The sequence below is a fragment of the Vidua chalybeata genome, chromosome 21 (assembly GCF_026979565.1).
Source record: "Vidua chalybeata isolate OUT-0048 chromosome 21, bVidCha1 merged haplotype, whole genome shotgun sequence".
Lineage (NCBI taxonomy): Eukaryota > Metazoa > Chordata > Aves > Passeriformes > Viduidae > Vidua > Vidua chalybeata.
The window spans coordinates 9,624,179-9,652,130 of record NC_071550.1 but is presented as its reverse complement, the minus strand read 5'-3'; the positions used below and the strand labels follow the sequence as shown (position 1 = coordinate 9,652,130).

General features: G+C 49.0%; 1 protein-coding gene across 5 annotated transcripts in view; it reads left to right on the top strand.

Annotated features, from left to right (window-relative positions):
• LOC128798632 (discoidin domain-containing receptor 2-like) overlaps positions 1 to 27,952 on the top strand; it is a 57,815-nt gene that overhangs the window by 27,117 nt on the left and 2,746 nt on the right. For 4 of the 5 annotated variants that reach the window (XM_053962348.1, XM_053962346.1, XM_053962347.1 and 1 more), the window contains exons 2-16: positions 106 to 237; positions 4,306 to 4,408; positions 6,405 to 6,633; positions 9,816 to 9,963; positions 10,147 to 10,252; positions 11,380 to 11,566; positions 14,955 to 15,201; positions 15,547 to 15,639; positions 16,123 to 16,280; positions 16,520 to 16,715; positions 18,301 to 18,545; positions 20,901 to 21,022; positions 21,358 to 21,555; positions 24,777 to 25,011; positions 27,104 to 27,253. In XM_053962348.1, coding sequence (XP_053818323.1) covers positions 174 to 237; positions 4,306 to 4,408; positions 6,405 to 6,633; positions 9,816 to 9,963; positions 10,147 to 10,252; positions 11,380 to 11,566; positions 14,955 to 15,201; positions 15,547 to 15,639; positions 16,123 to 16,280; positions 16,520 to 16,715; positions 18,301 to 18,545; positions 20,901 to 21,022; positions 21,358 to 21,555; positions 24,777 to 25,011; positions 27,104 to 27,253 — 2,481 coding nt within the window. In that variant the 5' untranslated portion in view covers positions 106 to 173. Of the gene's footprint in view, positions 1 to 105; positions 238 to 3,224; positions 3,333 to 4,305; positions 4,409 to 6,404; positions 6,634 to 9,815; positions 9,964 to 10,146; positions 10,253 to 11,379; positions 11,567 to 14,954; positions 15,202 to 15,546; positions 15,640 to 16,122; positions 16,281 to 16,519; positions 16,716 to 18,300; positions 18,546 to 20,900; positions 21,023 to 21,357; positions 21,556 to 24,776; positions 25,012 to 27,103; positions 27,254 to 27,952 lie in introns of those variants that run through there. The other variant, XM_053962350.1, reaches the window with a different exon arrangement.

The window sequence follows — 27,952 nt, the reverse complement described above, 5'->3', positions numbered from 1 at the left end:
GGCACTCTTGAAGGCAGGGAAGATTGCCCAGCCTGTCACGAGGCAATGACACAGAGCAGTCCTGTCTCTGGAGGACTCATCCTCTCTCTTTGCTTTGTCTTTCAGAGATGTAGATGGCAGCTGCTGCCTTTGAAGGACTCGTCTGACCCTGTGCAGCACCTCCAGTTGCTACCATGATCTTCTGCATGCTGCTGCTGGCCTCCCTGCCTGAGCCCTCTGGCACCGAAGTCAACCCTGGTAGGGAGCTGCCAGGCTGGGAGAGGACTCATCTCCCACCTTCTGTGTGCTCCTTCTCAGCCTTTCTTTGCCTCTCGTGGGGATTGAGTGTGAAGGCTGCATGTAGAGACAATCACTGATGTAGTTCCCAAATGTCTCTGGACTGAGATATTCCTGGACAGCTGTGCTGGAGTGGGACACTCTCCTGCCAGCCCCAGGAAGGCCCAGCTCATGGACATCCTCCTTTCTCTGCCCACCTGGGCCTGTCTTGGGCTCTGGATATCCATCCATCACTTTGGCTGTGTGGTCTGCAGAGCAAACCTCGCTCCAGGCTGGCTCAGAGGTTCTGTGCTTACTGTGGAAAACAAATTTCCAGTTAGCAAAGCATCAGCTTTAGCCACAGCTGTCCAGCCAGCCAGGGGCGTTCTGGAAATGGGCATTCCATTTACACCTGTGGAAGGACAGATGTAAACCTTACCTGGCACAAAGATAGGGTGGAGATAGGGATATGAGCCTGAGTCCCTGTGGAGGGCAGGACCTCTTATCTTACAGCATTTGCCAGGATACAGTCATGATGGAGATGAATAAGATAATGTGTTGCAAAAATTCCTGTAATGAGGTGTTTTGAGCTGGAGACAGTCTGTGAAACAAATGAGTTTAATCCTTTTCCAGCTTGGCTGAAGGGGTGGTGAGGCAGCAGTGCTACCCTGAGGGCCTGTGCTGGCTCTGCTGGGGCTGGCTCTGTTTGTTTGGAGCCCTTTGTGGCTGGCTCTGACCCTGCTCTGGCCTGTGGATGTTTGCAGAGGTTTGAGGTTGTGCTGCAAGCAGCCAGAAGTGAAGTGAGGGTTGTGGGGGAGTTCAGCAGCATTCCTGTGCTCCCTGTTGCACAGCATTCCCTGCACTGTGCACCCCACCACACACCCAGCGTGGGACTGGGGCTGCCATCTGCTTCTGGTGGTCAAACCTCCCAGAAGAGGAGGGAAGGCTGGAGGGTCAGCCCCATGCAGATTCCTTTTGAATGTGGTTGGTGCAGGAACAGCTCTTGCACACCAGCTCCAGGGAGGTGGGTGTGCTCTGAGCACAGGTCTGTGGTTCCTGCAGGAATCTCCCATCAAGAAATAACCCCTCACACCTCTCAGCTCTGCCTGTGACATCCTCAGGCAGCTTTGCTTCCTCAGCTCCCCCAGCTGCTCCCGTGCCTCTGCCCAGGGCTGGCCCTGCTCTTCCCAGACAGATTCCAGCACCACGGCTCAGCTGGTGCTCCTGGCTCTGATGCCACAGGCTCCATGGATTATCCTGACCTCCTGGTCTGCTCCAGGAGCAGCCTGAAGCATGTCCTTATTGCCTTACAGCACAGGGGCTGCTTTGGGGGCGATTTCAGACCTGTGCAGCTGGGTCCTGGTGAGTCTCTTGTCTTGCAGCAGATGTTTGACCTCACTGACAGATGGGCTGGGCCACCTCTCTGAGCCCCAGTGTCTCCTGACTGCCCACTAAAGGGTCAGGAGTCCTGGAGGCACCTAAACAAGAACCCAGGATGGTTTTGCTCAAAATACGTGCCTTTGGTGAAGGCCTCATGCTGCTGGTTTTGGTGAGAGCTGCGGCCACCCTCAGAGTGCATCCCTCAATGCCAAGGACACTCTGGGTTCTGCTGCCAGCCCTGGGGTTGTGAATAAATGGGTTTTGTGCAGGGTTGCAAGAAGACTCGGTCCCCCAGAGTCCTTCCCGAGTAGCTCTCCATCCAGCATTGCTGGCCAGTGTGTGTCTGACCTTTAAATAAGGTGTGACCACACTGGACTCCCACTGCAGGAGCACAAAAAGCACTTTCTGCTCTCAGATGGTGACCCCACCCTTTTGGAATATCTCTGTGCATTTACCCATAGCTCAGCAACGGATCAGGTTGTACTGGTCTGTGGTGGGACAGGTGAGAGTGAAGACAGTCAAGGCTGGTTGGCTCCCCAGATAACCTGACTGCAGTGTGAGAGCAGTAGTGGGGACTCCTGGCTGGCTTTCAGCAGGCACCATTGTTCCTGATCCCAGGCAGACACCAGTTTCCTCCCAGGGAATTCAGGCCTCTTGACCAGCCCCAGGCTGATGTGGGTGATACCAGGGGCTCACCCAGCTCAGTGGCCTGGCCCCATCCCTCTGGCTCTGGAAAGGTGCACGGATGGGCTGGCACACAGCAGAGCTTCACCCCAGGGATACCCTCAGGTCACTGCAGCTTCCAGAGCCACTGCTTGGGCATTTATTTGCTTGTGGTGGCTCCGAGTTTCTTCATCTGGTTGTTTGAACTCATGGGAAACTGTGACTTTGGAGTGTTTAATAGGTAAAGGATTTATATTCTGTTTTTGAACTCTCCTACCTGACCTTTTGATGCATCCTGGTTCTGGTGTTTTGAGAAACAGTGAGGATTTCTATTGTTCAATATAAATTATCTTTGTCATACTTCAGTAATCCCTTTTGTAAAAATGAGGATGCAGATCTTTCTTTCATCATCTGTGTTGCCTCTCTGCCTTTTGATGGAAGGAAGGAGCAAGAGCTCTATTCCTTATCTGCCTGGCATCTGACCATGAACACAGGCAGTGCTGTAATGCTAATTCTAGTTTGTTTTATAGGTATTCCCTTGATTTTAAAAAATATTAACATTAAAGCATTAAAATAGAACAATTTGAATATTTATTATTTATTACTATTAAAATTTAATATTTCTTAATATTAAAATATTGACATTTAAAATATTAAATATTTAAAATATTAAATAACCTGGTATCATTAACAAATGTTGTCACCTCACCAGCCATCTCCTTTACCCAATGATTTAGGAATGCTTAGCACATCACACATTCACTGATACAGTGCCTAACAGCTGCAGGCAAACCCTATTGGAGCCCCACCCTCTGTTTGCAAATATTTCTACACCAGATGTGTCAGGCAGTGATTCAGCCTGAGGTGCTTTATTCTGTGTAGTGATAACAGCAAGGTGGTTTTCATCCCTCTGTCTTGTCTTGTAGCTTCTGAACCTGCTGAATGGATTTCATGGAATTCCAGAACATCCTGAGTTGGAAGGGACCCATGAGAACCCTTGAAGTGCAGCTCCTGTTGAGCTGTATCCAGGTTTGGTACGAGGATGGCGGGAGATGGGCTCCAAGGTCCCTTCCAACCCAGCCCATCCTGGGATTTTGGGAAGCCAGGAGGACACCCAGGGCAGCCCTGCCTGAGGCAGAGGCAGCCAGAACTGCTCCTGTGGCTGCAGCAGTGTGGCTGGCAGTGATTACATTCAGATTTAGAGTTTTCCCAAACATCTCTCATATTCCAGGACATGTTTAAAAACTTCTGTAAGGAGAGAGACCCTTGAGGTCAGCTAAGATTTGTCAGCTGCATCTGCAGGGTACTGATGTGGGGAGCTTTTGGAGATGCATGGCTTGAGCCAGTTGTGTCTGTGCTCCATGGGGGCACCAAGTTTGAGAGCATTCCCATGCTGGGGGGAAATGCTGGCTCCACTTGAGGCTGGAGGCAGGAGCAGGCTGGGATGAGGCAGGATGGATGGACAGGGGCTCAGGGTCAGATGGGAACTCCAGCCTGCAGTGACAGGACAGAGCAGATGTTTCCATGACTTGTCATCTGTAATAGATGATTAACTTCTCCCCTGTATCTGAACTGGTGAAGGTAATAACTGTTCCCATTTGAGCACAAGTCAAGCATCCAGTTTGTTCCAGGGGAAGAAAAATCTTGAACAAAATCTTCCTTTTTATGTCACATCATTACTGATGAATAATTTGCCATTGTAAATTGGGCCCATGCAACCAGTAATAATAATATGGTTTGGGATTTCATGCTCTTAAAACGTTTCTTTGTAAAGTTTTTGCCTTGCCTGGGCTCTGCTGAATGTTACTGTTAGTCTAATGCATTACTTATAATTTCAGCTTATGATAATTAAATCATATTTAATCTTTTTTTTTTTTGCATTCTTTATTTTAACATTACCATGTTTATTCTCTGGGTGTGATAGCCTTTTAATTAATCTTGCCTGGTGATTTTAAAAGAAATGAGTGCTGACCTTTGTTGTTTGCTTGCCTGTGTTGCCCTTTGCAGCAATCTGTCGTTACCCCCTGGGGATGCACGAGGGGACCATCCGGGATGAGGACATCACTGCTTCCAGCCAGTGGTACGACTCCACAGGGCCCCAATATGCACGGTGGGTTCACCTCTGAAAGCAAATTTAATCCTCTTTTTCCCCTAGAAACCAAATATGTGGCTGAGGAAGAAGATCCCCCACCCTTAAAACCTTGTTTGCTGCTTTTGCATTCAGTCTGGGCAGTGCACATGAAAGGCCAGGAGGCCATGACAACGGTCACAGCTGTGATAAAGGAAATTCTGGTTAAATATTAAAGGGGGAAAAAATCCTTATCTTTGAGAATGAAGTGGTGGGAGGGGGACCCAGAGAGGTGGTGATGCCTCAGTGTTCGGGGACTTGGCTGTACCAGGCCTTGAGGAACACAGGGCAGCCTTGGAGCTGGCCCTGCTGTGAGCAGAGGATGGGACTGCAGACTCAGAGGTTGCCTCTGACCCCCATCTTTCAGTCACTCTGTGAATAAATCTCCAAAGGATTTGTGACTTACAGGTCAGCCAGGGACAGTGCCCCTGGGATTCTTGTGGAGTGCTTTAAACTAAATCATAGGAAATCCTTTACAAGGATGACCTTTTCAACAGCATCCTATTGAGGAAATGGGCTATGCTCACTCTGCCTTAAAGACCTTGGAAATGCAGAGTTAAGGAATTGTTAAGCAAGCAGCTAAATTATTTTCTTCACTGTCAAGGAGGCCTACAGTTTTTATCATAAGCTTTGCTTTTCTTTTTTTTTGGTCATTTTATTTCTCTCAAAGCTATTAACTCATGATTCAGAAAAGAGTTGCAAATGTGAGTTTCTTTGGAACAGTTTGTAATGGTGATATCAAACATTCTTACAGCTTTGGTGCAAGTCAGACAGAAATTTCAGGTTGACTATGATACTTGGATTTTTATGATGAATTCAGGCACTCCAACATCATAAAATTCTCCTAGTGCTCAAATAGTATTTTTTCTTAGTCTGTGGTAGAGCAGTGATGCTGTGTGCTGTGTTTTTAATAGTATTTGAGCAGGCCTGTGGGTCTGAAAGCTGGGAGATTTTTCCTCTGAGTATGGCTTATTTCCAGTGCTGCAAACACTTTTGGGCACCACTTGCCATCTGTTACCATCCTCTCTTTGCTGGATGTTCACAGGGTGAAGGCATGAAGCTGACCTCATTTGGTTAGAGGTCAGAGTTGTCCCATGCAGATGTCTGTTCCTGTCACTTCAGTCACCCTTCCTGCCTTTTTGGAGCTTTTTTTACTTGCTATTCCAGTGTAAGAAAATCTTGCACAAACAGCTGACCAGCCAGAGATTAAAATCTTCTCTGGCCTGAGCCTTGACCTTCAGTGTCTCCTCCTGGGTGCCACCTTCCCTGATGCCCTCCCTGGTCCTATCAGTTGGAGATGGGGTAGCTGCCTGACAGCCAAGGGCACTTCACGGGCTTGCTTTTGGCTAAGAAATCCCTGTTGCTAAAAAAACCCACACCTTTTTGGTGTGCAGATAAATTTGTCACAACTACAGCTCTCACAATGTTCAGCTTAGGAGCAGAGACCTTCCCCCTACTCTCCTAGCAACATCCTACACCAGCAGCAATGATGACTGCAGGAAATGTGAACTATGCATTGAAATGACCCAGAATAATTTCAAACAGATCTTTTCTTGCTAAAATGTATTTTTAAGATAGCTCATCTTTGAGCTTTGTAATGCTGCAGGAGGTGGTCAAGCAGAAGTTCAGGCCTTACCACGTGGGGTTTAGAAGCAGTGAGGATACATTTGAGCAGCAAGGTGTTACAGAGCAGAGAGCAGTTCCCTACTGAGCAGCAGGGTTGTTTCTGATCAATGTGGAAATTCATGTCTGGGGAAAAAAATTACTCCAGGTAGTTAATGAAAGGTATCTGGGACTGAGGAGCTGTTCTGTATAGGGCAACCCTATAGGATTTGAGTCTCAGCTGACCTTCATCCCAAAGGGCAGAGATATTTGGTAGCCAGTGCTGGTTTTGTTGCTTCCTCCCAATCCTCAAAGTTCTGCGTGTTCCCTCAATTAATCATCCGATTCTTTTTAATGCGTGTGATTTCCCCTTCAGGTTACAGAGGGAAGAGGGGGATGGAGCCTGGTGCCCAGCTGGTTTGCTGGAGCCTGAAGATGTGCAGTTCCTGCAGATTGACCTGCACAAGCTGTTCTTCATCACCCTGGTGGGCACCCAGGGCCGGCACGCCCGCGCCACGGGCAAGGAGTTTGCCCGCGCGTACCGCATCGACTACAGCCGGAACGGGGAGCGCTGGATCTCCTGGAGGAACCGCCAGGGAGGGAGGGTGAGCTGGGGCTGCAGGCACATCCTCCTCATCCTGCTTAATTGTCTTGGTTGGAAAAGACAGGTGTCTGCTAAGCGAGGCAGGAGCCTCCCTTGAAATAGAAAAAGTAAACTCCCTCCCTCGGAATTATTATAATTTTGAAATTAAGGGGCTCTCAGGGAAAGGTATGGGAATAGAAATAACAGCTCTTTACTAGGAAAATTAAAAATACAAATGCAATAGTACAAAAAGAAACCAAACCACTGCCAGAGTGAGAGCAGGCCCTGGCAGGCTGTGGGTCAGGGTGTGGCAGCAGTGCCATTCCATGGGGGCTCAGCCCTCCTGCAGTGCCAGCTGTGCTTCTGCTGGAGCAGGATCCTGGACAAGGCTGGAGTTTTCCTCTGAAGCTCCAGGGCTGCTGGAGATGGGCCTGGGCTCCCTCTGGGAATGCAGTGGGGAAGAAAGCTGCTCCTCTGGGAATGCAGTGGGGCAGAAAGCTGCTCCTCTGGGAATGCAGTGGGGAAGAAAGCTGCTCCTCTGGGAATGCAGTGGGGCAGAAAGCTGCTCCTCTGGGAATGCAGTGGAGAAGAAAGCTGCTCCTCCGGGAATGCAGTGGGGCAGAAAGCTGCTCCTCTGGGAATGCAGTGGGGAAGAAAGCTGCTCCTCTGGGAATGCAGTGGGGAAGAAAGCTGCTCCTCTGGGAATGCAGTGGGGCAGAAAGCTGCTCCTCTGGGAATGCAGTGGGGCAGAAAGCTGCTCCTCTGGGAATGCAGTGGGCAAAGGCTGCTGTGCTGTTCCAAGGTCAGATTGGATCCAGGTAGGAATGCTTGGCTCCTGCCCTGGGCAGAGCCTCTCCCCATGGGATGCTGGAATTTTCTCAGCCATGCAGGGACACTCAGTGGCCATGAACAGAAGAGATCTCCTGGAGGGAGGATTGGCTGTGGGAGAGATAAAGAAAAGTGCCCAATGAACAGAGGAGAACTGCCCCAGCTCTGACAGATAGTGATAGAACACACACCCAGCTACACCTTACAGCTGAGACATTAATGCATCCTACTCCATCCTGGTTCTGCTGGAGCAGCGTGTTCTGCCTCAGTTCTGTGCTTGCTGTGCATCATCTGCTCTCATCCAGCAGCACTGCATCATTTCTGACGTGGGGAGCACTGGGCTCAGCAGTGGCCAGGATTGGAAACTGCTGCTGGGTTTGTCTCTCACACTGTTTGGGTTTTCTGACCCTGAGTAAGGGCATGCTCAAGAACAGCAGCTGCAGGATGTGTGGATGCTACACAAGGTGCATCACCTCCTTTGCTCCTCTCAGAAGATGGGCAGGATTCTCCACTCTTCTACTGTGGAGCTGGTGCAAGGATGCTTTTTTCTGAGGGGATGTTTGAAGTTTTCTTCCTTTGTCCATGTCCCCTGACCTGATCCCCCAAATCAGGAAAACTGTGGCTCTTCACTACCTGTCTGTGCATGTCCCAAACATCATATGGGTGTCCTTCTCTTAGACACTTGTTTCTAAATTGGAAGCTGCCAAGCAGATGCCTGCTTTGGGATTTAAAACTGGAGGGGGTGGCAGGGAATTAAGGAGTTTCTGGGTGTCTGATAGCAGTGTTTGGTGTGTGGATGTTGAGGAGGAAGGAGTTTAGAGAGTAGGAAGTGTGCTGAGCTCACACACAGAGGCTTCCCTGCTCACCACAGTTGTCTCATGCTGTCTCCAGACCTGAACACGGAGCTGGGGCTGTGTTCATAACTTTGCTAAACTTCCCCTGGGACTCTCACCTGCAGCTGTCTGACCTGGTCACCCTGCCTTCAGGCTTGTGGAGTCTGAAGACCTAAGCCAGACTAGAGAGGTACTGGGTGTGGTGATGTTTCCTTGCACTGAGGGTGCTTTGGAAGTCCCAGCAGGGTCTGCAGTGCAGTATTTGGTAGCAGCTTTTATCTTGTTAATGAATTATTTGCTCACCTAGACCTTTAATCAGCTGTTTGCCATTACCATTACATTGCCCATCCCTCACGTTTTGGTGTGTGCTATGAAAGCTGTGTTTGTGGGATGGGAGGGGGAAGTCAAAATAAACAGTGGAGAAGTTCCCAGGACAATGGTGGCACTGAGGAGAAGGGTGAGGGTCCCTGCTGTCTCTGCACTGCAGCAGGATGGGGTGGCTGGGGTGATGCTCAGTCCAAGATGCCTCCTGTGCAGCACCAAACACTGCAGCACCTCTGGAATTGTGTTGGCTTGTGGAGAAAGGACATCAGGACCCTCCACCAGATAACTGGTTATGAGGGCAAGCTCTGTTACCTGTTGCTGGAACCCGTGGATCCCTTGAAGGAAGGGATTTCATCCAGTAACTGGAACTCTGCAACATCCACTCACACCTTCACCCCCACCTGCCTCTCTCTTCTCCCTCAGTGCTGCCTGGGGGGGTCTGCAGTGGGCAGGAGGTGAAATGGCAGCACCCCTCCCACCCCATCAGCCCCAGGAGGAGCAGCAGCAGCTCCCCCCTGCAGATTCCACCTGGGCAACTCTCCAGTCTCAAACAAGGGGGTACAGGAGCACCACTCTGCAGCCCAGCAGCACCACAGGGAGTGTGGGAAATGGAAAGATAGAAACTTCCACAGACACTGAAGGGCTTGATCTGCAGCCTTGGAAGAAGCTTGGATTTATGTAAAATACACAGACATTAAGTAGAAAAATCATAAACTTATGTTTTTATAGTTATGACTACATAGTTATAGCAAGTAAGAATATGCCTTAAGTAAGAAAGAAACTGTATTGATAAGATGATGAAGGGTTTATAATGTAGGAAACTGTATTGATAAGATAGTGAAGGGTTTAAATGTAGAGGTGTAATTGTATAGAGTAAGCTAAGAGTTGAGAAGTTATAATAGAAGCATACGTGTATATGTGTGATAGTAGCACATTGGGTAAAAGTATCTGCAGTGCAGTAGAAGTAAGTAAAGGTGATAGGTTAGAAAAGCAAAATAAACTTTGTGGCAACTTTCCATTGGATTGGAAAGTTACATACTGTCTTGTAACGAAGAACTTGTGACTACTTTGAGCTGTGGCCAGCTGCTTGCTCTCACAGATCTCCCAGCCTCTGAGGCTGAAGTTTATCTGAGCACTAAATCGTCCTTAGCCTGACTGTGGTGCCACCCCTTTGACGATGAGAAGGGAGAGGTTGCAGCTAAGGCTCTTTCTCCTCCAGGTGATCGATGGCAACACCGACACCTACGACGTGGTGCTGAAGGACCTGCGGCCGCCCATCATCGCGCGCTTCGTGCGCCTCATCCCCGTCACCAAGGCACCCATGACTGTGTGCATGAGGGTGGAGCTCTACGGCTGTGTCTGGCACGGTGAGCACCCCTCCCCAGCCTGGCACTGCAGAGCAGCCCTGCCTGGGGCTCCCCTGCACCCCCAAGTGTGCAGAGGGAATCCCTGGAACTGCAGCTAACTCTAAAATAAATAAAAATGTCACATGGACACAGGTGACAGGAGGCTGCTGCTGTATTTCTGAGGTGTATGGCCTTCTTTTTCAGATGGTTTGGCATCCTACAGCATCCCTGAAGGAGGGACAATAGCAGCTCCTGGCTTCCCCATCGTTTATCTGAATGACTCGACCTACGATGGTTACCAGGAACGCAGGTGGGAGAAGTTGTCCTGTTCTCTCTCTGTCACCATGCAAATTTCTTTCCTACTCCCCCTGTCACTGGTATCTCATATCCCAAACACTTCTTCATGCTTGCAGGATGTTGGAAAATGCTGGGTAACAATGTCTTAATATAGTAATATCTGACGGTTTCAAGCTGGGCTGATACAGTAGAGCTTGGATATTTAAATAAAAGGTTTTTATGTACAGAGTAGGTGTTGCATGTAGCTGTCCAGCACTAGCTTAGGAACCTGGGCCTGCTGGACAGCTGGGCCTTGGGAGAGTCAGGGAGCTGCACATGTAGGCACAAAACCCAACCTGCTAAGCCAGGACTCTTTGAAACTACTTAATCTCTATTTCATGTGCCTGACTGGTAGGGATCTGCCTCTTCCAGCTGTTAATCCTGGTATGCAGTTCAAAGGCACATGTACCTGTGCTCTAGTGACAGGAGGGCTCACCGGGGGTGGACTTGCAGAGCCAAGGACTTGCAGAGAGGGTCAGAATTGTGCCACACTGGCATCTTCTACTCTGGAACAGTGCTTGGGAAACTGTATGAGGGGCTCTGCACCCTCACATAGGAGTGGGGTGAGGCAGGGTCCTGGCAAAGAGTCCAATCAGCCTTGGAAAGAGCAATGCCAGAAATGATCCTGGTTAGGCCTGGCTGTGGCTCATAAGCTGCCCATGGTCTCACTTCCCACTTTCCTGCCTTTCTGTGCCTGCCTGCAGGACTTTCCCCACAGGTTCCCCCAGCAGAGGAGGGAGCAGTGTTCCTGCCATGCAGCTGCATGGTGCGGTGCTGCAGTTCCAGCTCTGTTGGGAGAGCACAGTGTCCTTTTCCACACTGTCTGTTTTTGTTCTCCAGAGGCTCTGCCTGTAGCTCAGCTTTGCTGTTGGTCCTTGACACCAGTGCAAAAATTTCTACCTTTTCTCTAGCTGGGAATGATGCTAAAATCCCAACCCAAACAACATCAAGGTGGTGCTGCATAAGAACAGTGATCGAGTTCTTGTCCAGGATGGGTCAAGAGCAGGAAACTGGAAGTTTTGCTGGTACCAGTTGAAAGATGCATGTGGTTTCCCACTGGAGACTGGAGCTCTGGCTGACTGTTGGTTTCTCCCTGGCCAGGCACCTGTATGGAGGGCTGGGCCAGCTCACAGATGGAGTGCTGGGGCTGGATGACTTCACGCAGAGCCACCAGTACCGCGTGTGGCCGGGCTACGACTACGTGGGCTGGAGGAACGAGAGCTTCAGCACGGGCGCGGTGGAAATGGAGTTCCAGTTTGACCGCCCACGGAACTTCACCTCCATGAAGGTAACTCAGCGTGGTCCCTCTCCAGGGGGACAGGCTTTGGGTCGGGGTGCTTCCAGGTTGCCCCTTTGGAGCATTGAATGGGTTGGAAGGGACCTTGAAGGTCATCTCGTTCCATGCTCTTCCACAGGCAGGGACACCTTCCGCTAGACCAGGTTGCTCCAAGGCCCATCCAACCTGGCCTTGAGTACAGGAGGTGCCTGTATCCTCCTGAATCCAGAATCTGAGCAGGAGATATCCCAAGTTTTCTAGTGCAGACAGGTGAAGCAGGTGAGCACTTGCTTCTTCACAGCTCAGACTCTCCTTCCAGTATTTAGCTTGAAGGAATAAAAAGCAGACACCTGAAGCAGTTTTTAGGCAGCTGAGATGGATTTAGGATGTAGGATTGACTAACCCTTAAGGTAAAGGAATGTGGCTGTGCTTCCATTTTGACCAAGCAGCCTCAGCCTGTGCTTGTGCTGTGGGAAATTATTTAAACACACAGAAAAAGCACGAGTTGAACTTTGAGTCTGTAGTAAACAGCAGGATCTTTTAAAAAGGATTGGTGGCTTTTCTTGTAGAGATTTCAAATGAAGGAGAACCCACCACATCCTTAAGTAAATTGTTTTGGTGGTTACTTACTCTGGTTTTATTTTGTCTATTTTTAACTTGCAACCGTTGGCTGTTTGCCTGCTTTTGCTGGCAAAAAAAGAGTCCTGCCTTCTCAGAAATCTTCTGCTTCTGAACCATGATTTAACCACTCTCTTAATCTTTGCTTCAGTAAACTAAGTTGGCAGACTTCTCAATGCCTTCCTGGTGAGACCAAAGGTCATTTTTGGAGCAGTCACCCAATCCTTTCTTTCTTTGCTGATTATTCTTTTGGAGGTACAGAATCTGGATCAGGACGCAGGTTTTCCATCAAATTGCATAAAAGAATGGTACCAATTTCCTGCTTTTGGATGATTCCTCTTTTTTTGTGAATCTTGTGATGATATTAATCCTGCAAGCCAAGAGAGAGGGAGCCAGTGGTCATTCAGGCTTTGGGATCATGCTAAAAATCAGTTCCAAGTTGTTAGTGTCCAGGATAAAAGTCCAGTGTGGAAAGCATCACTTAGATTTTGTCCCTGAGTTCACTACCCTGACATGAGTCAGTCCTTGAGATTATTTTAGGAAACTCCCTCCCATTTAGTTTATTTTATTGCTAGTGATTCTGTGTCTCCCTCAGGTCATTGAAAAAAGCAGCAAATAATTTTGATTTAGGAATGCATTCCTCTTAGAAAAACAGAGAAGAATGTGTGCCTTAAAATTTGTAAGACTTACTAGTTGATAATGTTTAATCAAATTAATATAATATATGAGCACACACAATGCTAAGTGGGGACAGATGCCTTCCAAAAATCTGTCTTGTAAACACAACCATCCTGATAAACCAAACACATCAGATCATAAGAACAGCTACTTCATCTGGCATCTAATTAAAAGCTGTTCCGATTAGCATGAATTAATCTTCATTATTTACTGAATGTTGCCTCTTTCAGCTTTGCATTTCTTTTGTACAGGCCAAGTGGTCTGTGGATAATTTTTGCATCTTCTTATTTGATAGCTTTATCCCAGTCCTCTGAGCTTTCCCAGTATCCGAGAAACTATTAAAAATAAATGTTGGTAGCATTGCAACTGCATTGCATAGGCTTGCATGCTGTAAAATTGGATTTTAGTAGGAGATGTTTGCAATAGAAAATGTCTCTCTATCAGTCCAGGATGGAAACACATCCAACTCCTGTCCAAATATGGCACAAATTGTATATTCCAGGCATCAGGCTTTCCTGCCTGGTTATGAATGACTGTTTCTCCTTATTGAATAATGTTGTCTAAGCTTCATCTGGTCCTAATTATTTGCAAATACTCTGCTTTTGTCTTTTTGCTGCTCATCAGGCCTCTTGTCCTCATTAGTGCTTCAGTGCTTTTCACTGCAGGACCTCTCAGAGGCCAAGCAATTAATAAGGTTCAGGGCTGTAGGTGGTTTGGAATCCGTTGCTGTCACGGTGGCAAATACTCCACAGTCAGGAAATGATTCCTGGGGTTGCTGGGAGGGGTTGGACCACTGTGGCTGTGGGAATAGAGCAGGCTGAGGGATACTGAAGACTTTGAGTCACCTTGTTTCTTCTGGTTCCTGTTCAGTGGCCACAGTGCTGAGATATCGTGGTCCTGAGCTTCAGGTCTCCATAACAGAACTCATCCTGATGCTGAGCCACCAGGAGAATGGGATGGATGCAGGCTTAGGTGATGGTTTCCCTAAAACTCAGATCCTCAGTTGTCTTCAAGGTGTGCAACCAGAGCAGGGGTGTGTCAGGGGAATATCTGCTTGGGTTTGTCCTGGTTTGTGCCTTTTGGAAGGAATTAACTTAGGTTGCAGCTGCTAAGAGTTTCTAAATGCTAAGAAATTTGGGACACAATTCTCATCTAATAGGAAATCAGTTGATATGTCATAGCTCGAGCTGGTCCCTCAAAAGAGGGACCAAGGACAAAGAAATCCCTGGGACCCCTCATGCCAGGAGGGACAGAAGAAGAATCCAAGAGCAGTGTTAGGGTCTGAATTCTCTATGCTTTTCATTGTTTCAGTGTTTCATTACCACATGGCTGCTGTATCCTTGTTTCCACACTGGCCTCTGAGACTGGCTTCTGTGGGGGTTTTGGTGGGTTCAGGAGTTAGTTTTTTTAACGTGGTTGTTACAGTTCACACACCAGGATCTATGGGCTGTCCACTCCAGCTATTGATCTTTGAGTAATATTTAAGCTGCAGCTTTGTCTATTCTAACTATTATTAATGATCAGATTGTTACATGCAAGTTTCACTACAATCCATTTTTACTATTATTAATGATCAGATTATTAGCTCCAGGGCTCATTCCAATCCATCTTTGACTTGCAGAACAGAGCCATGTAGTTCAGATAAAGTTCAACTTGTGGCCTAACAATTCCAGATACTTATGTCAAGCAATTCAAATACTATAAAATTTTTAACTCTTAAGAATTTAGGTGTGGGTTTTTTTTCCCTTCTTAGGTTAAATGTTCAAAGAGAATTGGTCTGCAAGGCTTTAGATTAGTACAATTAATCAACTTTGGGTAACCCTTGATTAATCAATCAAGGGTTTGCTTGATTGATTTTTATATGGGCCTTTTGAAGAGCCTGCCAGAATCTGACCATTGATGGAGATTTTGCAGGTAAAATTCAGAGCTATTTCAGAACAAGTTTTTGCCCAGTGTTCTCATTGCACACTGGAAGAAGTCACTCATTCTGCATTCATACAGGGAGATACTGGGAATGGAAAATTTTCGTGAGTGGAACATCCTTGGGGCTTGATTTAGGTGCCAGTAAATCTCCTCTCTGATGGATCCCTTCTCCTCTTCCCAGGTGCACTGCAACAACATGTTTTCCAAGGGGGTGAAGATTTTCCAGAGGGTGGAGTGTCTGTTCAAGCCTCGGCTGATTGCAGACTGGGAGCCCGAGCCTGTGGGGGTGGCCACGGTGCTGGATGACAAAAACCCCAGTGCCAGGTTTGTGACCGTGCCCCTGCAGCAGCGCGTGGGCAAGGCCATCCTGTGCCGCTTCTACTTCGCTGACACCTGGATGATGATGAGCGAGATTTCCTTCCAGTCAGGTGAGTGCTCCTGCAGCTAGGCAGGCCTGGAGAAGCACAGGGAGCAGAAGAGCTGGTGTTGGGAGTGTAGGACGTGTGGGGTTGACAGGAGAGTGGCACTGTGGGCTGCACAGGGGGAAGGAGGAGGTTGTACAGGCACTGGAAGGGCACTGAAGGGGTTGAAAGGTGCAGTGGGTGCTTTCCAGGCTGATACTGATGAACATGAACAGAAGCATGACCGGGGCAACCAAAAATTGGACTGTAGAGCAGCAATCCCAACCCCTCCTGCTGGGGTTGGGATTGCAGGGACTGCTGGCAGGAGCAGGGAGGTTTTGTTGGGCTGACACACTCCCTTTCCTTCCACAGACATGGAGAGTGTGAATCCCAGTTTCGTTACGGCAGCCACAAGCACCACGGAGCTCCTGGAAACGGAGCACAACGTTACTGAGGGCACCTGGGGTAAGGACTTCTGCCCCTTGGCCGTGCCAAGGGCTCAGGTGTTGGGGAATTTCACAGGAACATCCTAGTTAACGTGGTCTTTCCCTCCATTTGTGGAGATCTGGGTATGGCCTGATCAGTGCCTCATGCACAGGGCAGCATGTGACAGTCCCCTGAGCCTCAGCTGGCCAGGGCTGCCTCAGAACATGGGCTGGGGACTTGTGTGAAGCCAGTGAAACTCTGAGCACTGTCCACTCTAGGATGGATCCTCTGCAGGAATTTGTTCTGCTCACAGCAATCTTTTACTGCAGAAGTTCTCTGCACAGTTCTTAGCTCTTTGAGCTTCCAAAATGAGAATTTCTGATAAGAGCAAAATCTGAACACAGCTGGTGTTAATGTTCAGGGAGCTACCCAAGATCTTTTCTCTACCAGGCTGTAGGGAGTTGGCTGGCACAGAAAACCTCTGGTGCTTTAACCCCAAATTCTCCTTCTCTGTGATTGCAGGAACCACATCTTCTGTAACCAGCACATGGATAGGGGAGAAGGCAGATGACTCCAACACCTCCATCCTCGTGGGCTGCCTTGTGGCAATTATTCTGCTGCTCCTGATGATTATAATTATCATTCTTTGGAAGCAATATGTTCAAAAAAGGTTGGAAAAGGTAATACAGTGGGGCTCTTTTGTAGACACAAGTTCAGAACTAATCATTAACCCTAATGAGCTCAGAACTGTGTGAAAAGCACAGCTCCGTGGAGTAGTTAAGCTGCTCTCGCAGCAGGGGAGGATGCCAGCCCTGTCCAAGATATTACTGGAAGCTGCTGTTATTGCAGCCAAGGCATTACTTAACAACTGAGCATCGCCTCAGTGTTTTGGTTTGGTTTTTCCCCCTCTCCTCTGCAGGCCCCACGTCGAATCCTGGAAGAGGATGCCACCGTTCGCCTCTCCTTCTACAGCTACACCATTGCCAACAACCAGACCCAGATTCACCAGTCAAATCCCACCTATGAGCGTGCTTTCCCACTGGATTTGGAATATCACCAGCCAGCTACACTGCTCCAAAAGCTTCCAGAGCTCTCCCAAAGTGCAGAGGATTCAGGTAACATCATCAGTCTCTGGAAGCTGTGTGTTTCCTCTTTTGTTATTTCTGGCAGATTGTAAAATGTGCCACTTGTCAGTGTCTAAGTTGCTCCTGTGCAATGCAATAACCCAGGGAGCTCAGGCACTATTGTGCAACACTGGCACTTCTTGGCATGGAGCTGTGACAGCTGGAGCAGCAGTCCCACTAGAGGGTGGTGGCCTTTTATTGTTTTATTTGAAGACTGTTTATTACCCAGGTCAGCTTTAGCAGCTGGCTTGGGCAGTCAGAGCAATCACACATCGTTTGTGGAGATGCTGCCTGCAGCACTCTTAGGAGAAGACCTTCAACTCCTTTTTCTGCAGCCAGGGCTCTTTGAAATTCCTGTAGAAAACCCACAAGGAAATAGAGCAGGGAATTGTCCCTGGTGTCCTGGCTTCCAGCCCCCTGGGAGCTTTGGACCCACACAGAAGGAAATGTTTCCAATAGTGTTTAGTGCTCAGTGAAGGCAGTTCTCATCAGTGAATGGAAGGGCAGTGCTGCATTCCTCACGCTGACAAGTTGCTAAGATCCAGTATTATTCTACACAGGGAGACTGATTGCATTGAGCCAGGGTGTGAATTTGAAGCAGAACAAGTGTTCTGTGTAATAGTGACCCTGCAGGGAGTTAATTCTAAAGCATTACCCCATATTTATGTGAATAAGCTGTAAGAGGGAGAGGAGTTTGCTACCAGGGGACATGGGAAATGGGAGCCTCCATCAGCTCTTGTTGCAGGAGGGAATCCAGAGCAAGTCTGACGTTGCAAACAACATCCCTGCACCAGGTAATGGGAACTGATTGTACTTAGGATGAATCAGGAACAGAAAGTCACTTCAGACTCGCCTCCCTGTCTGGGCAAGACCTGTAGCTCTCGTGGCTGCCTAGAACAGGCTGTGTTGAGCAGGAATTTGCTGGCAGCTTGCAGGTATTGTTCTGGTTAAAACAGAGCAGTCTGTCCCTGTTGGATTAAGCCCTTTTTTGACCTAGAGATGAGGCAACTGAGACGTGTTTTAAAAACTTTTATTTTAGTTTTAGTTTTATGTGAAGGGTGAGACAGTATAGATGTTATAATTTACACTATTATAATTAGAAAGTAACTATTTCCTAATTACAATACATTATAAGCATTTTTTGGTTTATTAGCCTTTGCTACACTGTTGTACACTATGTACCAATAATTTAAAATTACTCTTCGTGGGTCTTACTACAATGTATCTTTTATAGTTTTATTTCTCTGAAGTACCTAGTTTTATTTGTAAGGTTATCTTTTGAAACTTGTTTCTAGTTTTATTTCTCTTTTAATAATGTGTGTTTTATTTTATGGTATTTTTAAGTTAGTATTTTTTTATTTCAAGGTTTGCATACAGATGCACACTATGTGAGTCTTCTGTTAGGCTTTGAGAATTCTCTACACGTTTATTTCCCACAGGTCTTGTGTAGGTGTCCCTCAGTACAAGGCAGCAGGTGGCCAAATTCCCAGAGCTGTGGGGTTGGGAGGAGTGGAAACTGGGACATACTGGTTCTGAGGGAGTGAGGTGTGACTCACCCATCTCTGGCTGCCCTTAGTGTGCAGTGGGGACTACGCTGAGCCCGACCTGACCAAGTCCACCCCTCACCAAGGCTTCCAGAACAACGTCCCCCACTACGCCGAGACGGACATCGTGCACCTGCAGGGGGTGACTGGCAACAACATGTACGCGGTGCCAGCCCTGACCGTGGACTCCCTCACCAAGAAGGACATCTCTGTGGGGGAGTTCCCCCGGCAGCAGCTGCGCCTCAAGGAGAAGCTGGGGGAAGGACAGTTTGGAGAGGTACGGCCCTTCTGCTGCTGCTCCTCCAGCAGAAAGGAGGTGCCTGGCAGAGAGGAATCTTCTGAGGTGCTGCTCAGTGGGACTGAGGGTTCTGCATTCCAGGGTTTTAGTTAAAATGTGTGTTTGTGCAGCTGTGAGGCTCTGCTCCGTACCACTGGGGTCTTTATCAATAGAAGAACTTGCAAACTTTTTCTGCTTGCTGTCTATACCTCTGTAAATTCCCATCTAGGGTTGGGAATTCAGACTTTCCCATCTTCCATGGACATCTCAAATGTGCTGGCTGTCACCCACCTTTAGGGTTTGGAAACTCTCCACAGTCCAGCTAACATTGACCCTGGCTGCTAAAACAGCTTTCCCAGTCACAGATGGAGGTTCTGGGGGTGCTCTGCACACTGACCCAAGCAAAGACAGACATTTCCCAAGCACTGTGGCACCCTCATATTTTCTGGCATTGTTGCTTGCTCAAGCCCCAGTTTGTCAGCAGCCTCAGGCAGAATTGATGCACACATCTGTCATCTGCCAAACTTTCCCTTGGCTCCTTGAGCTCCTTTCAAGCTGTTAACATTTTCACCTCGCCTTTTCTTCTCTCTCTGCTTCATTTTCACACCATCTGTAGCTCCATCCTGAGCAGGTCTTTCTCTCTCCTGCTCTCAGTTTTCCACTGTCTCTTTTCTTCCCAGCTTTTGTTCACTCACAGCCCTAAATTCTGCTTCTCTATTACATTTTGGCAAGCACAGCCCTTCACTGACTGCTTTCTGCTCTGTGGTGTGCCCATCTTTGTGGTTCCTCCATTCTGACACCCCACCTTCCCTATCCCAGCCCCTTTCCTGTCCCCTCACTTCTTCCTGGCTCCCTGTTTTCTGGGGAGGTGCTGACATCTTCTGCCTCCTCACCTGGCTGTCAGTGCAGCCTTTTCTGCTGTTGCTGCATCCTGCTCTGTGCTCCAAAAGTGGGACAGAGAGGATTTTCTCATTGATTTGCTTCTGGTTTCTCCTTTCCTCTCATGCTGTCCTTCTAATAACTGTAATAACTCTTCCTCTATATTGACTGGAAATGACTCTCCCATCTCCATTTTCCTTGAGGATGGATTCAGAGCCTGTTCCTTTCCATGTATAACAGGCTTTTTTGCAAATGTACTGCACCACATTTTCCTGTCTCCCCTTCTCCTTAGTCTTTCCCCAGCTGGCCATCACGTGCTCTGCTCCACTACTCTGGCTCTGTGTGCTCCTGGAAGCAGGGCTCATTGCTTCTTTCAGGTCTCCACTTTTCCTTCCTTCCAGTCTTTTGTCTTCTTTGCTCCCAAGGAAGCACCAGCACCCCTCCCTGGTGACACATCACCTCGGAATTGCCTGTGCTTAGTCCTGCGGCTCTTCCCTGTCCCAGGTCTCGTGACTGTGCTTTCCCCACGGCAGATTCATTCTCTGTGGGACTGCAGCAGCATCTTTGTACCTTCATTCCCGTTCTGCAAGTTTGTCCCATTTTCTCTGCTGTCTCATTTTTCCCCTCACCATGCTTGTGACATCAGTTCTTGCTGCTCTCTTCATACAAAATTCATCATGCTCCCATTATGTTCCCCTCACTGCTGCAAATCTTTGACTGACACATCCAGTCTGCTCCTCTCTTCCAGTCCTGTTTCCTATCCACACCCTCAGGTCAGTCTGCTTTCCCCACCCAGTTCTCCATTTGGATGCACATTCTGGTAACTTCTTAAGAAAGTGTTTTGTCACCCCTTCTTGTACAACCCTGCCAGTAATTTTGTATCATTAATGTTTTGGAAGAAATTTGGAATTGTGTGTAGTCATTAGAGTATTTATCTCTGGGTATACCTACAGGTGAGGTGTTCATATCAGGGACACATATGCACACACATTTCTCCTTTTTTTTTTCCCTCTCTGCAATTTGAGGATTTTGGATAACTGGCTGTAGTTCTTGGATGCTCCTCAGTGAAGTCTGAGCAATACCTTGAGCCAGGCCATGGTTTGATGGTTCTGGGGTTGTGTGAGGTACTTTAGTGCAGAGCAGACACATCCAGGCTCAGGGGCCTTCCAGAACATCCCCAGTAGGTGCTGGGTGAACTGGGCTAGCCCAGGCTGCTGCAGCAGTGCAATAAACCCAGTGTGTTGGGGACTCACCTGGCTTTGGTCCCCATGTGGTCCCGTGTCACAGGCTATGTTATGCCAGGATCTAGGGCCAGCCCTTGGGTCATTTCTGATCACAGCTGTGTCACCTTCACTGGGTCATTCACTGGTTCATTCTGCCAGCACTGACCCACCAGTGACCTGGCTGTGATGCTGTTTTCCTCTGCTTTTCTGCCTGTGTGTGCTCTTACAGCTGCCTCTGCCTTCTGCCCTGCAGGTGCACCTCTGTGAAGCTGATGGCCTGCTGGAATTCCTGGGAGTCTCATCCTCAGAATTCACTCACCAGCCAGTTCTTGTGGCAGTGAAAATGCTGAGATCAGATGTCAACAAAACAGCCAGGTAAGTGCACCTGCAGTGCCAACCAGCTGGGGAGGAAAGCAAATACCCCCCAAGCACAGGGTAGCCCTGGGGGCTGCTGTGGGAGTGTCATGTGTCTGGGGTGTATATTCCATGTGCTCCTGGAAGGAGCAGGACACAGCAGGGTGTGGGGGGTAGGGGAAACTGCAATGTCAGCCTGAAATGCTGCATTAATTCTCTTTGCTGGGAGAGCTCAGAACCAGTTTCACACTTGTGCGTGCAAAGTGTAAATTACTCTGAACTGAGAGCACACCCCTTTGTGCTGTCCTCAGACAAAGGAACTGTTCAGGATTCAGAGGTGTTTTCTGTTTTACAAGGAATGATTTCCTGAAGGAGATCAAGATCATGTCCAGGCTGAAGAACCCGAACATCATCCGGCTGCTGGGCGTGTGCGTGCGGGACGACCCCCTGTGCATGATCACAGAGTACATGGAGAACGGGGACCTCAACCAGTTCCTGTCCCACAGGGAGATCTACAGCAAATTTGCCATTTCAAACAACATCCCCTGTGTCACGTAAGAGAAGCTGCTTGACTTGTTGGGATAAATCAGCAAAACAGAGCTGCCAGTTTTATCTGCTGTGCCTTCCCAGCAGGGACCTTCCTGCAGCCTGGCCATTGCCATGGCAATGGACACCAGTTCTGCCTGGTGTGGGGTTGTTCCTGAGGCCTCTGGAGGTCTGTGTACCCCTGAAGTGCCCCTGACAGAGCTGTTCTGGTCACAGAGACCATCTTAGATGTATTTATTGAGGTGACTATCTCTTTATGTTACGGATATTTCATTGTTATGTTATGGATGTTAGTGGATATTTCATTGATATGAAAATCAGTTGCATTGCAAGACTTTTGGGACAAAAATCAAGACTCTTTCTTAGGCTTTTAAGAAGGTTCATATGTTCTCTGGTGTCCAAAAAATATTGCATGAGAGGAGTGTGGAGACTGAGTGTGGAGCTTCAGTAGGGAGAAGATTTCATCAGCCAACAGAAGGAGAATATTTGGCAAAGAAAACCAGTTTTTGTCAGCAGTGGCACTTGTCTCCCTCCTCAATGGAAGGATTAAATCTGCCATAAAAGCATCTCTGCTATTGCAGAATGCTTTCCCCAGAGGACAGTCATGTAGGACTAATATATTCTGCTTGATAAGAAGCCCTGCACTGAGCAGGAGCTGCAGCATTGCTGAGCCTTTGTGTGTTCCTCCCCAAAGGAGTACTTGGATTTGTGGTTCAGGCACAAGGCAGGCAGGCAGAGCCAGCTCTGATGTGCTGGACAGGAGGTGGCTGGGTTTTACCACGGCCAGTCAAGACCAGCCTTGCTGCCAGGACCTGTCAGTGGTCCTGTCAGGAGTGTTAACCTGGTGTCCTGCAGGCAGGACATGCAGGGGCTGTAGGGGGAGAGAGAATTTGTGTCTGAGAAGAAATAGATTCCAGCTCTCTCCATTCTCCTGCCCCTTCTGCACATCTGAAACCTCATTCACCTTTACACTTGTGGCTTTTTTTTTTCCTGGCCAAAGCCTCAAAATGTTCTTTTTTTTAATCTCCTCTTTACTTCCCATTTGACTTCAGCACTGTCACTCACTGTCACTCTTCCTTGCTTTCCATTACTTGGCTCTACCTCTAGTTTTCCATTGTCTCCCACTGATCCTTCAGCCTCTCCTTTTGTCCCTGCCAGGCAGTGTCACACAGAGACAGCTCTGAAGGGATTGTGTCCTGGCAGTGACAGGAATGCCCCTGCCCCAGGAGCAGCTTGGCTCTGCTGGTGCCTGAGGGCATCTGATGGATGTGACAAGGTGCAGCCACCCCACCCAGCTCCAGACCCAGGGTTTGGTGCACCAGAGGTGTGACCAGCCCTTTCATGCACAGGGATCACACATTCTGAAGTCCTTATAGCTCTCTGGTATTTGAAATGCATCTCCCTGCTGTCTCTGGCTGTCAGGTCACAGAATCATTTAGGCTGGAAAAACCCTCTAAGATCATTGATGTTCTCCCAGCACTGCCAAGGCCACCATGTCCCAAAAGTGCCACATCTACATGGCTTCTAAATGGTGAATGATGAGTCCAGCACTGCCCTGGGCAGCCTGTGCTAAGACCTGACAACATTTTGTTGAAGAAATTTTCCCCAGTATCCAACCTATACCTCCCCTGGCCCAGCCTGAGCTGTTCCCTCTCCTCCTGTCCCTGTTCCCTGGAGCACAGCCTGAAACCCCAGGCTCCTCCCCCAGCTGTCAGGAGTTGTGCAGAGCACAAGGTCCCCCCCAAGCCTCCTTTTCTCCAGGCTGAGCCCCCCCAGCTTCTTCTCCATTGGCTTTGCTGCTCTTCCAAAGGCAGCTCTGCTCCTCTGCCTTTGGGGTGCTGCCCCGAGGCACTACAGTGACTCTGCTGAGGAGTCTGTCAGTCTGTCCCATCCAGTCCCATCCCCTCCTGGCCCTCTGCTCATGGAGCTGCTTGTGTGGAGCCTTGGGAACTACCTGAGCAGGGAGGCAGGAGCCAAGAGAAAGCTGCTGATGGGACCCTGCCAGGGTTTAGGTGGGACAGGAGGGATGGGGAGAGCAGCCCCAGGCAGGGAGGGAACCACAGCTGAGCAGGGGAAGGGAAAACCTGGCGTCTTGGAGGCTGTGCCCTTTCCTGTGCCACAGGCAGGTTATCAGGGTACAGGTGAGTGGAAGAGTTACTGCTCTGGAACCTATAAAAAGCAGGAAGAAGGACTTTTTATACAGACAGACAGTGACAGGATAGGGAGAACGATTTTACAGTGCTGAGGACAGGGTTAGATTAGATTTTAGGAAGAAAGTCTTTACTCAGAGGATGGTGAGGCCCTGGCACAGGGTGCCCAGGGAGGCTGTGGCTGTCTCATCCCTAGAAGTGTCCAAAGCTAGGTTGGAAGGGTCTTGGAATAACCTGGGATAGTGGAAGGTGTCCCTGCCCATGGCAGGGGGTGGAACAAAATGATCTTTAAACTCCCTTCCAACTCAAACCATTCCATGATTCTGTGATAGTGTCCTTTTTCTTTGTGTTCTGATGGCAAATACCTCTTTTTGTGACCTTTACTGAAAAAATACAAACTGTGAGCAGTTTATCAAATGTGTTCTGCTGAGCACTTGGTCGTGTGAAGCATTTGAGCATCAGCAGTGGGGAAACAGGCAGAGCAGCACAGAGCAATAGTGTGGGAAGAAGGCTGAGAGTCTGATGGTCCAAACTCTGTGTATCCTGCAGCTTTATTAATCCTATCTTCATTTAGCTAATGGAGGAATTAAAATTAAATTAGATGGAAAATGCATCTGTTTCTATTTTCAGTAATGTTTAGCATATTTAAAACCAAGTCAACTCTCTTTAATGTGAAGTGACACACTTATATTAATATAAGCATTCAATAGTGGTGTTTGAAATACCAGGCTAAGTGGCTTTTAAGATATGAGATTCTGAACTTAATTTTTCATGTCTTCCTGCAAAAAGGTGGTGCTTTGATGCACAAACTCTTTGAAAATTTCGAGATTAATGTTTGATATTGAAAAAAAAAAATCTAAAGTATGTCATGTTGTGAGGCCTGAATTTCAGGGACAGCCTGTCTTTTCCTGCTCAGTCAGCTCAGGATCTTGGCTGTTCATGCCCTGGAATGAGACAGTTTAGTTTCACTGTTATGGCAGAAAATAAAACAACAGGTCACTAACACATCAAACACAATGAAGTCTTGAGTGTGGGGGAACTCCAGTGATTTTTCTTTGTTGTATTTTCCTTTGCTGCAGCCACACCAACCTGCTGTACATGGCCACCCAGATTGCCTCGGGGATGAAGTACTTGGCATCCCTGAACTTTGTGCACAGGGACCTGGCAACTCGCAACTGCCTGGTGGGGAACAACTACACCATCAAGATTGCAGACTTTGGCATGAGCAGGAACCTTTACAGTGGGGATTACTACAGGATCCAGGGGAGAGCTGTGCTGCCCATCCGTTGGATGGCCTGGGAGAGCATCCTGCTGGTAGGCACTGCACAAAGCTTCTCTCTTCCTGCTCTGATCTTCACTGTGCCCCTGAAGCAGTGACACAGCTGTGTGCCAGGCAATCACCACCAATATCTGTGCTGCACATGGCCCCTGCTGAGAAACCCACGGGGTTGTGTTGGACATAACTCAGATCCTGGGAGAGGAGCCTGGCCTTGGAAATACAGAATGTCATGGAATGATTTGGGCTGGAAGGACCTTAAAGCTCATCCAGTGCCACCCCTGCCATGGCAGGGACACCTCCCACTGTCCCAGGCTGCTCCCAGCCCTGTCCAGCCTGGCCTTAGACACTGCCAGGGATCCAGGAGCAGCCACAGCTGCTCTGGGCACCCTGTGCCAGGGCCTGCCCACCCTCCCAGGGAACAATTCCTTCCCAATATCCCATCCAGCCCTGCCCTCTGGCAGTGGGAAGCCATTCCCTGTGTCCTGGCACTCCAGACCAAATTGTCTCTCCACATTTCTAGCCAGGCCCTTCAGGCCCTGCAAGGCCACTGAGGTCACCCCAAAGTTTCTCCTCTCCAGGGGAACAATGCCAGCTGTGCCAGCCTTCCCTCCCAGCAGAGCTGCTCCATCCCTCTGATCCCCCTGGTGCCTCCTCTGGATCTCTGCAGCAGCTCCAGCTCCTGCCTGTGCTGGGCCAGGGCTGGGGCAGCTCTGCAGGTGGGCTCTCACCTGAGCACAGGGCACAGGGGCACAATCCCCCCTGCCCTGCTGCCCACGCTGGGCTCAGCCCAGGGCAGGGGGTTCAGGGCTGGGGCAGCTCCAGTTCTCACCCACAGCACCCCCAGCTCCCTCTCCAGGGCTGCTCCAGCTGCTCATCCCAGCCTGGATTGGTCCTGGGGCTTCTCCTGACCCAGGGGCAGCTCCAGCACTGCTGAAACCTCCCCAGGTTCCTGTGGGCCACTGCTCGAGCTTGTCCAGGTCTCTCTGGATGGCATCCCATCCCTCAGGCCTCATCCAGGCATGAGTGCCTGGCATTCCTGGTGGAATTTTAAGGAAGTTGCCTTTCTCTGCTTATTCCCCGAATTGGGAAGCTGAGAGGGGAAGGGACAAAACTCCTCAGTTTCAAGTGCCTGGTTTGAGGTTGTGGGGTTTTTTCACATCTAAGGGTCCTGCTGTCTCCCCTTAGGAGAATGTTACACAGCCCACATACATCCAGTATGGAGGATATTTAACTTTTTCTTTTCTTGTAGTAGTTGGTGAGTTACTTTCTTACAACATGCTCTCCAACTACCCAGAAAAATTGTAATTACCTCTGCTATACAGGCTGCCAGGCCCAAGCTCTCCAGAATCCACCCTCTTTTGCTGGTTATGGCTGCATCTAAGCCATAAATCACTCCCATCCTCCCCATATGAACGTCTTCCAAACCTTGACAGACTGCAAGGGTTGCCAGATAAGCCTGGGTGAAGAGGGGCTGGGATATTTTCTGCCCAAACAGGCCCTCTAGCCCCTCAAGTGTTTTGTGTTATTTTCTGAGCAATCTTCTTTTTACTTCTCCAGAAACACATTGTTCCAAACACAGCCAGTTTGGGCACACTTTTTGAAGACAGAAAACAGGGACAGCAAGAAGATTGTCGTTGGCTTCTTACATGTGCAAAAATCAAAATTATCTTGGGCCTTTCTCTAAGAGTCTGGAGTCTGCTCTGGCTCTGCTTTCACCCTGAGGGCTTTGCTTCCCTTTCAAAGGCTTTTCTGTGAGCTCTGCTGTTTTGGGTGGAGGTAGGCAGTGACTGTTCCCCCTCCCTCAGTTTATTTCATCCTGCTGCACACAGACTCTCAGGAGGGACAGGAGTCTCTGGCCTTCTTTGGCACCTGCACCCTGTTACAAAGCTTTGTCCCTGTGAAAACTGCACCTTCTTAGGGCTTGGGGACCCCCACGTGCTACTGCAGCCCTACAAAGAGCCCTGTGATCCCTGTGGGTGTGGCTGGGGCAGCTCAGCTGCTGTGCTGGTTCTGTCTGGAGCATTTCCCCAGGTGCACCCTGGTGCTGGGCTGCAGAGGGGGCAGGCTGGAGGAAAGAGTTTTGCTGAAAGGGTTTTGCTGGGCTGAGCAGATCCTCTCTGTCCACAGGGCAAGTTCACCACAGCCAGCGACGTGTGGGCGTTCGGGGTGACCCTGTGGGAGATGTTTGTGCTGTGCAAGGAGCAGCCCTACAGCCTCCTGACGGACGAGCAGGTCATCGAGAACACGGGCGAGTTCTTCCGCAGCCAGGGCAGGCAGGTGAGGAACAAACAGCCTCTTCCCTTCCTTCTCTCAGCCACTCCCTTCCTGCTGGATGTTCCTCCCTGCTGCCCTCTCCTCATCTGCAGCACTCTCTGCTTCTACTCACCTGTGTCCTGTGTTCTACTCTGCTTCTCACCTGTGTCCTCCCTCTCCTCTCCCTTTTCTGGGCTCACTGCACCAGTTTTCCTCTCTTGGAGTCCCACTGGAAGAATCCCTTGGCCCTGTCCTGCTTATTTCCTCTTCTAAACCACTTCACTCTGCCCTGTCTTCAGCTTTTCCAGGCTCTCCCACACAGTCCTGTTGCTCCTTTCCTCTGTCAGCACTCTGTCAGCATTGCCTCTGGAAGATGAGGAAGCAGGAGGAATTTGTGGTGGGAAGGAGTGGTTGTTAGTTCCCAGGGATTACATTCTCCCTGTAGTATCTCCACACATGCCAAGAAGCCTTTGGCCATCTCCAGCTGCTGAAGGGCTTTTGTGTCATTTTGTCCCCACTGCTCTGCCCTCAATAGATACCAATGATGTGCAGAACACTCCATCTCCTCAGTACCCAAAGCTGTGGAGAACATTCTCCCCAAAATTCACCTTGAGCACCAGAGAATTAAGGGAAAGAAAATGATATGGGGTTTACTCACCATCTCCCAAATACTAATGATTAGCCAAGAGCCTAAAAGAAGTGAGCCTAAAAAATGAGAGGGAG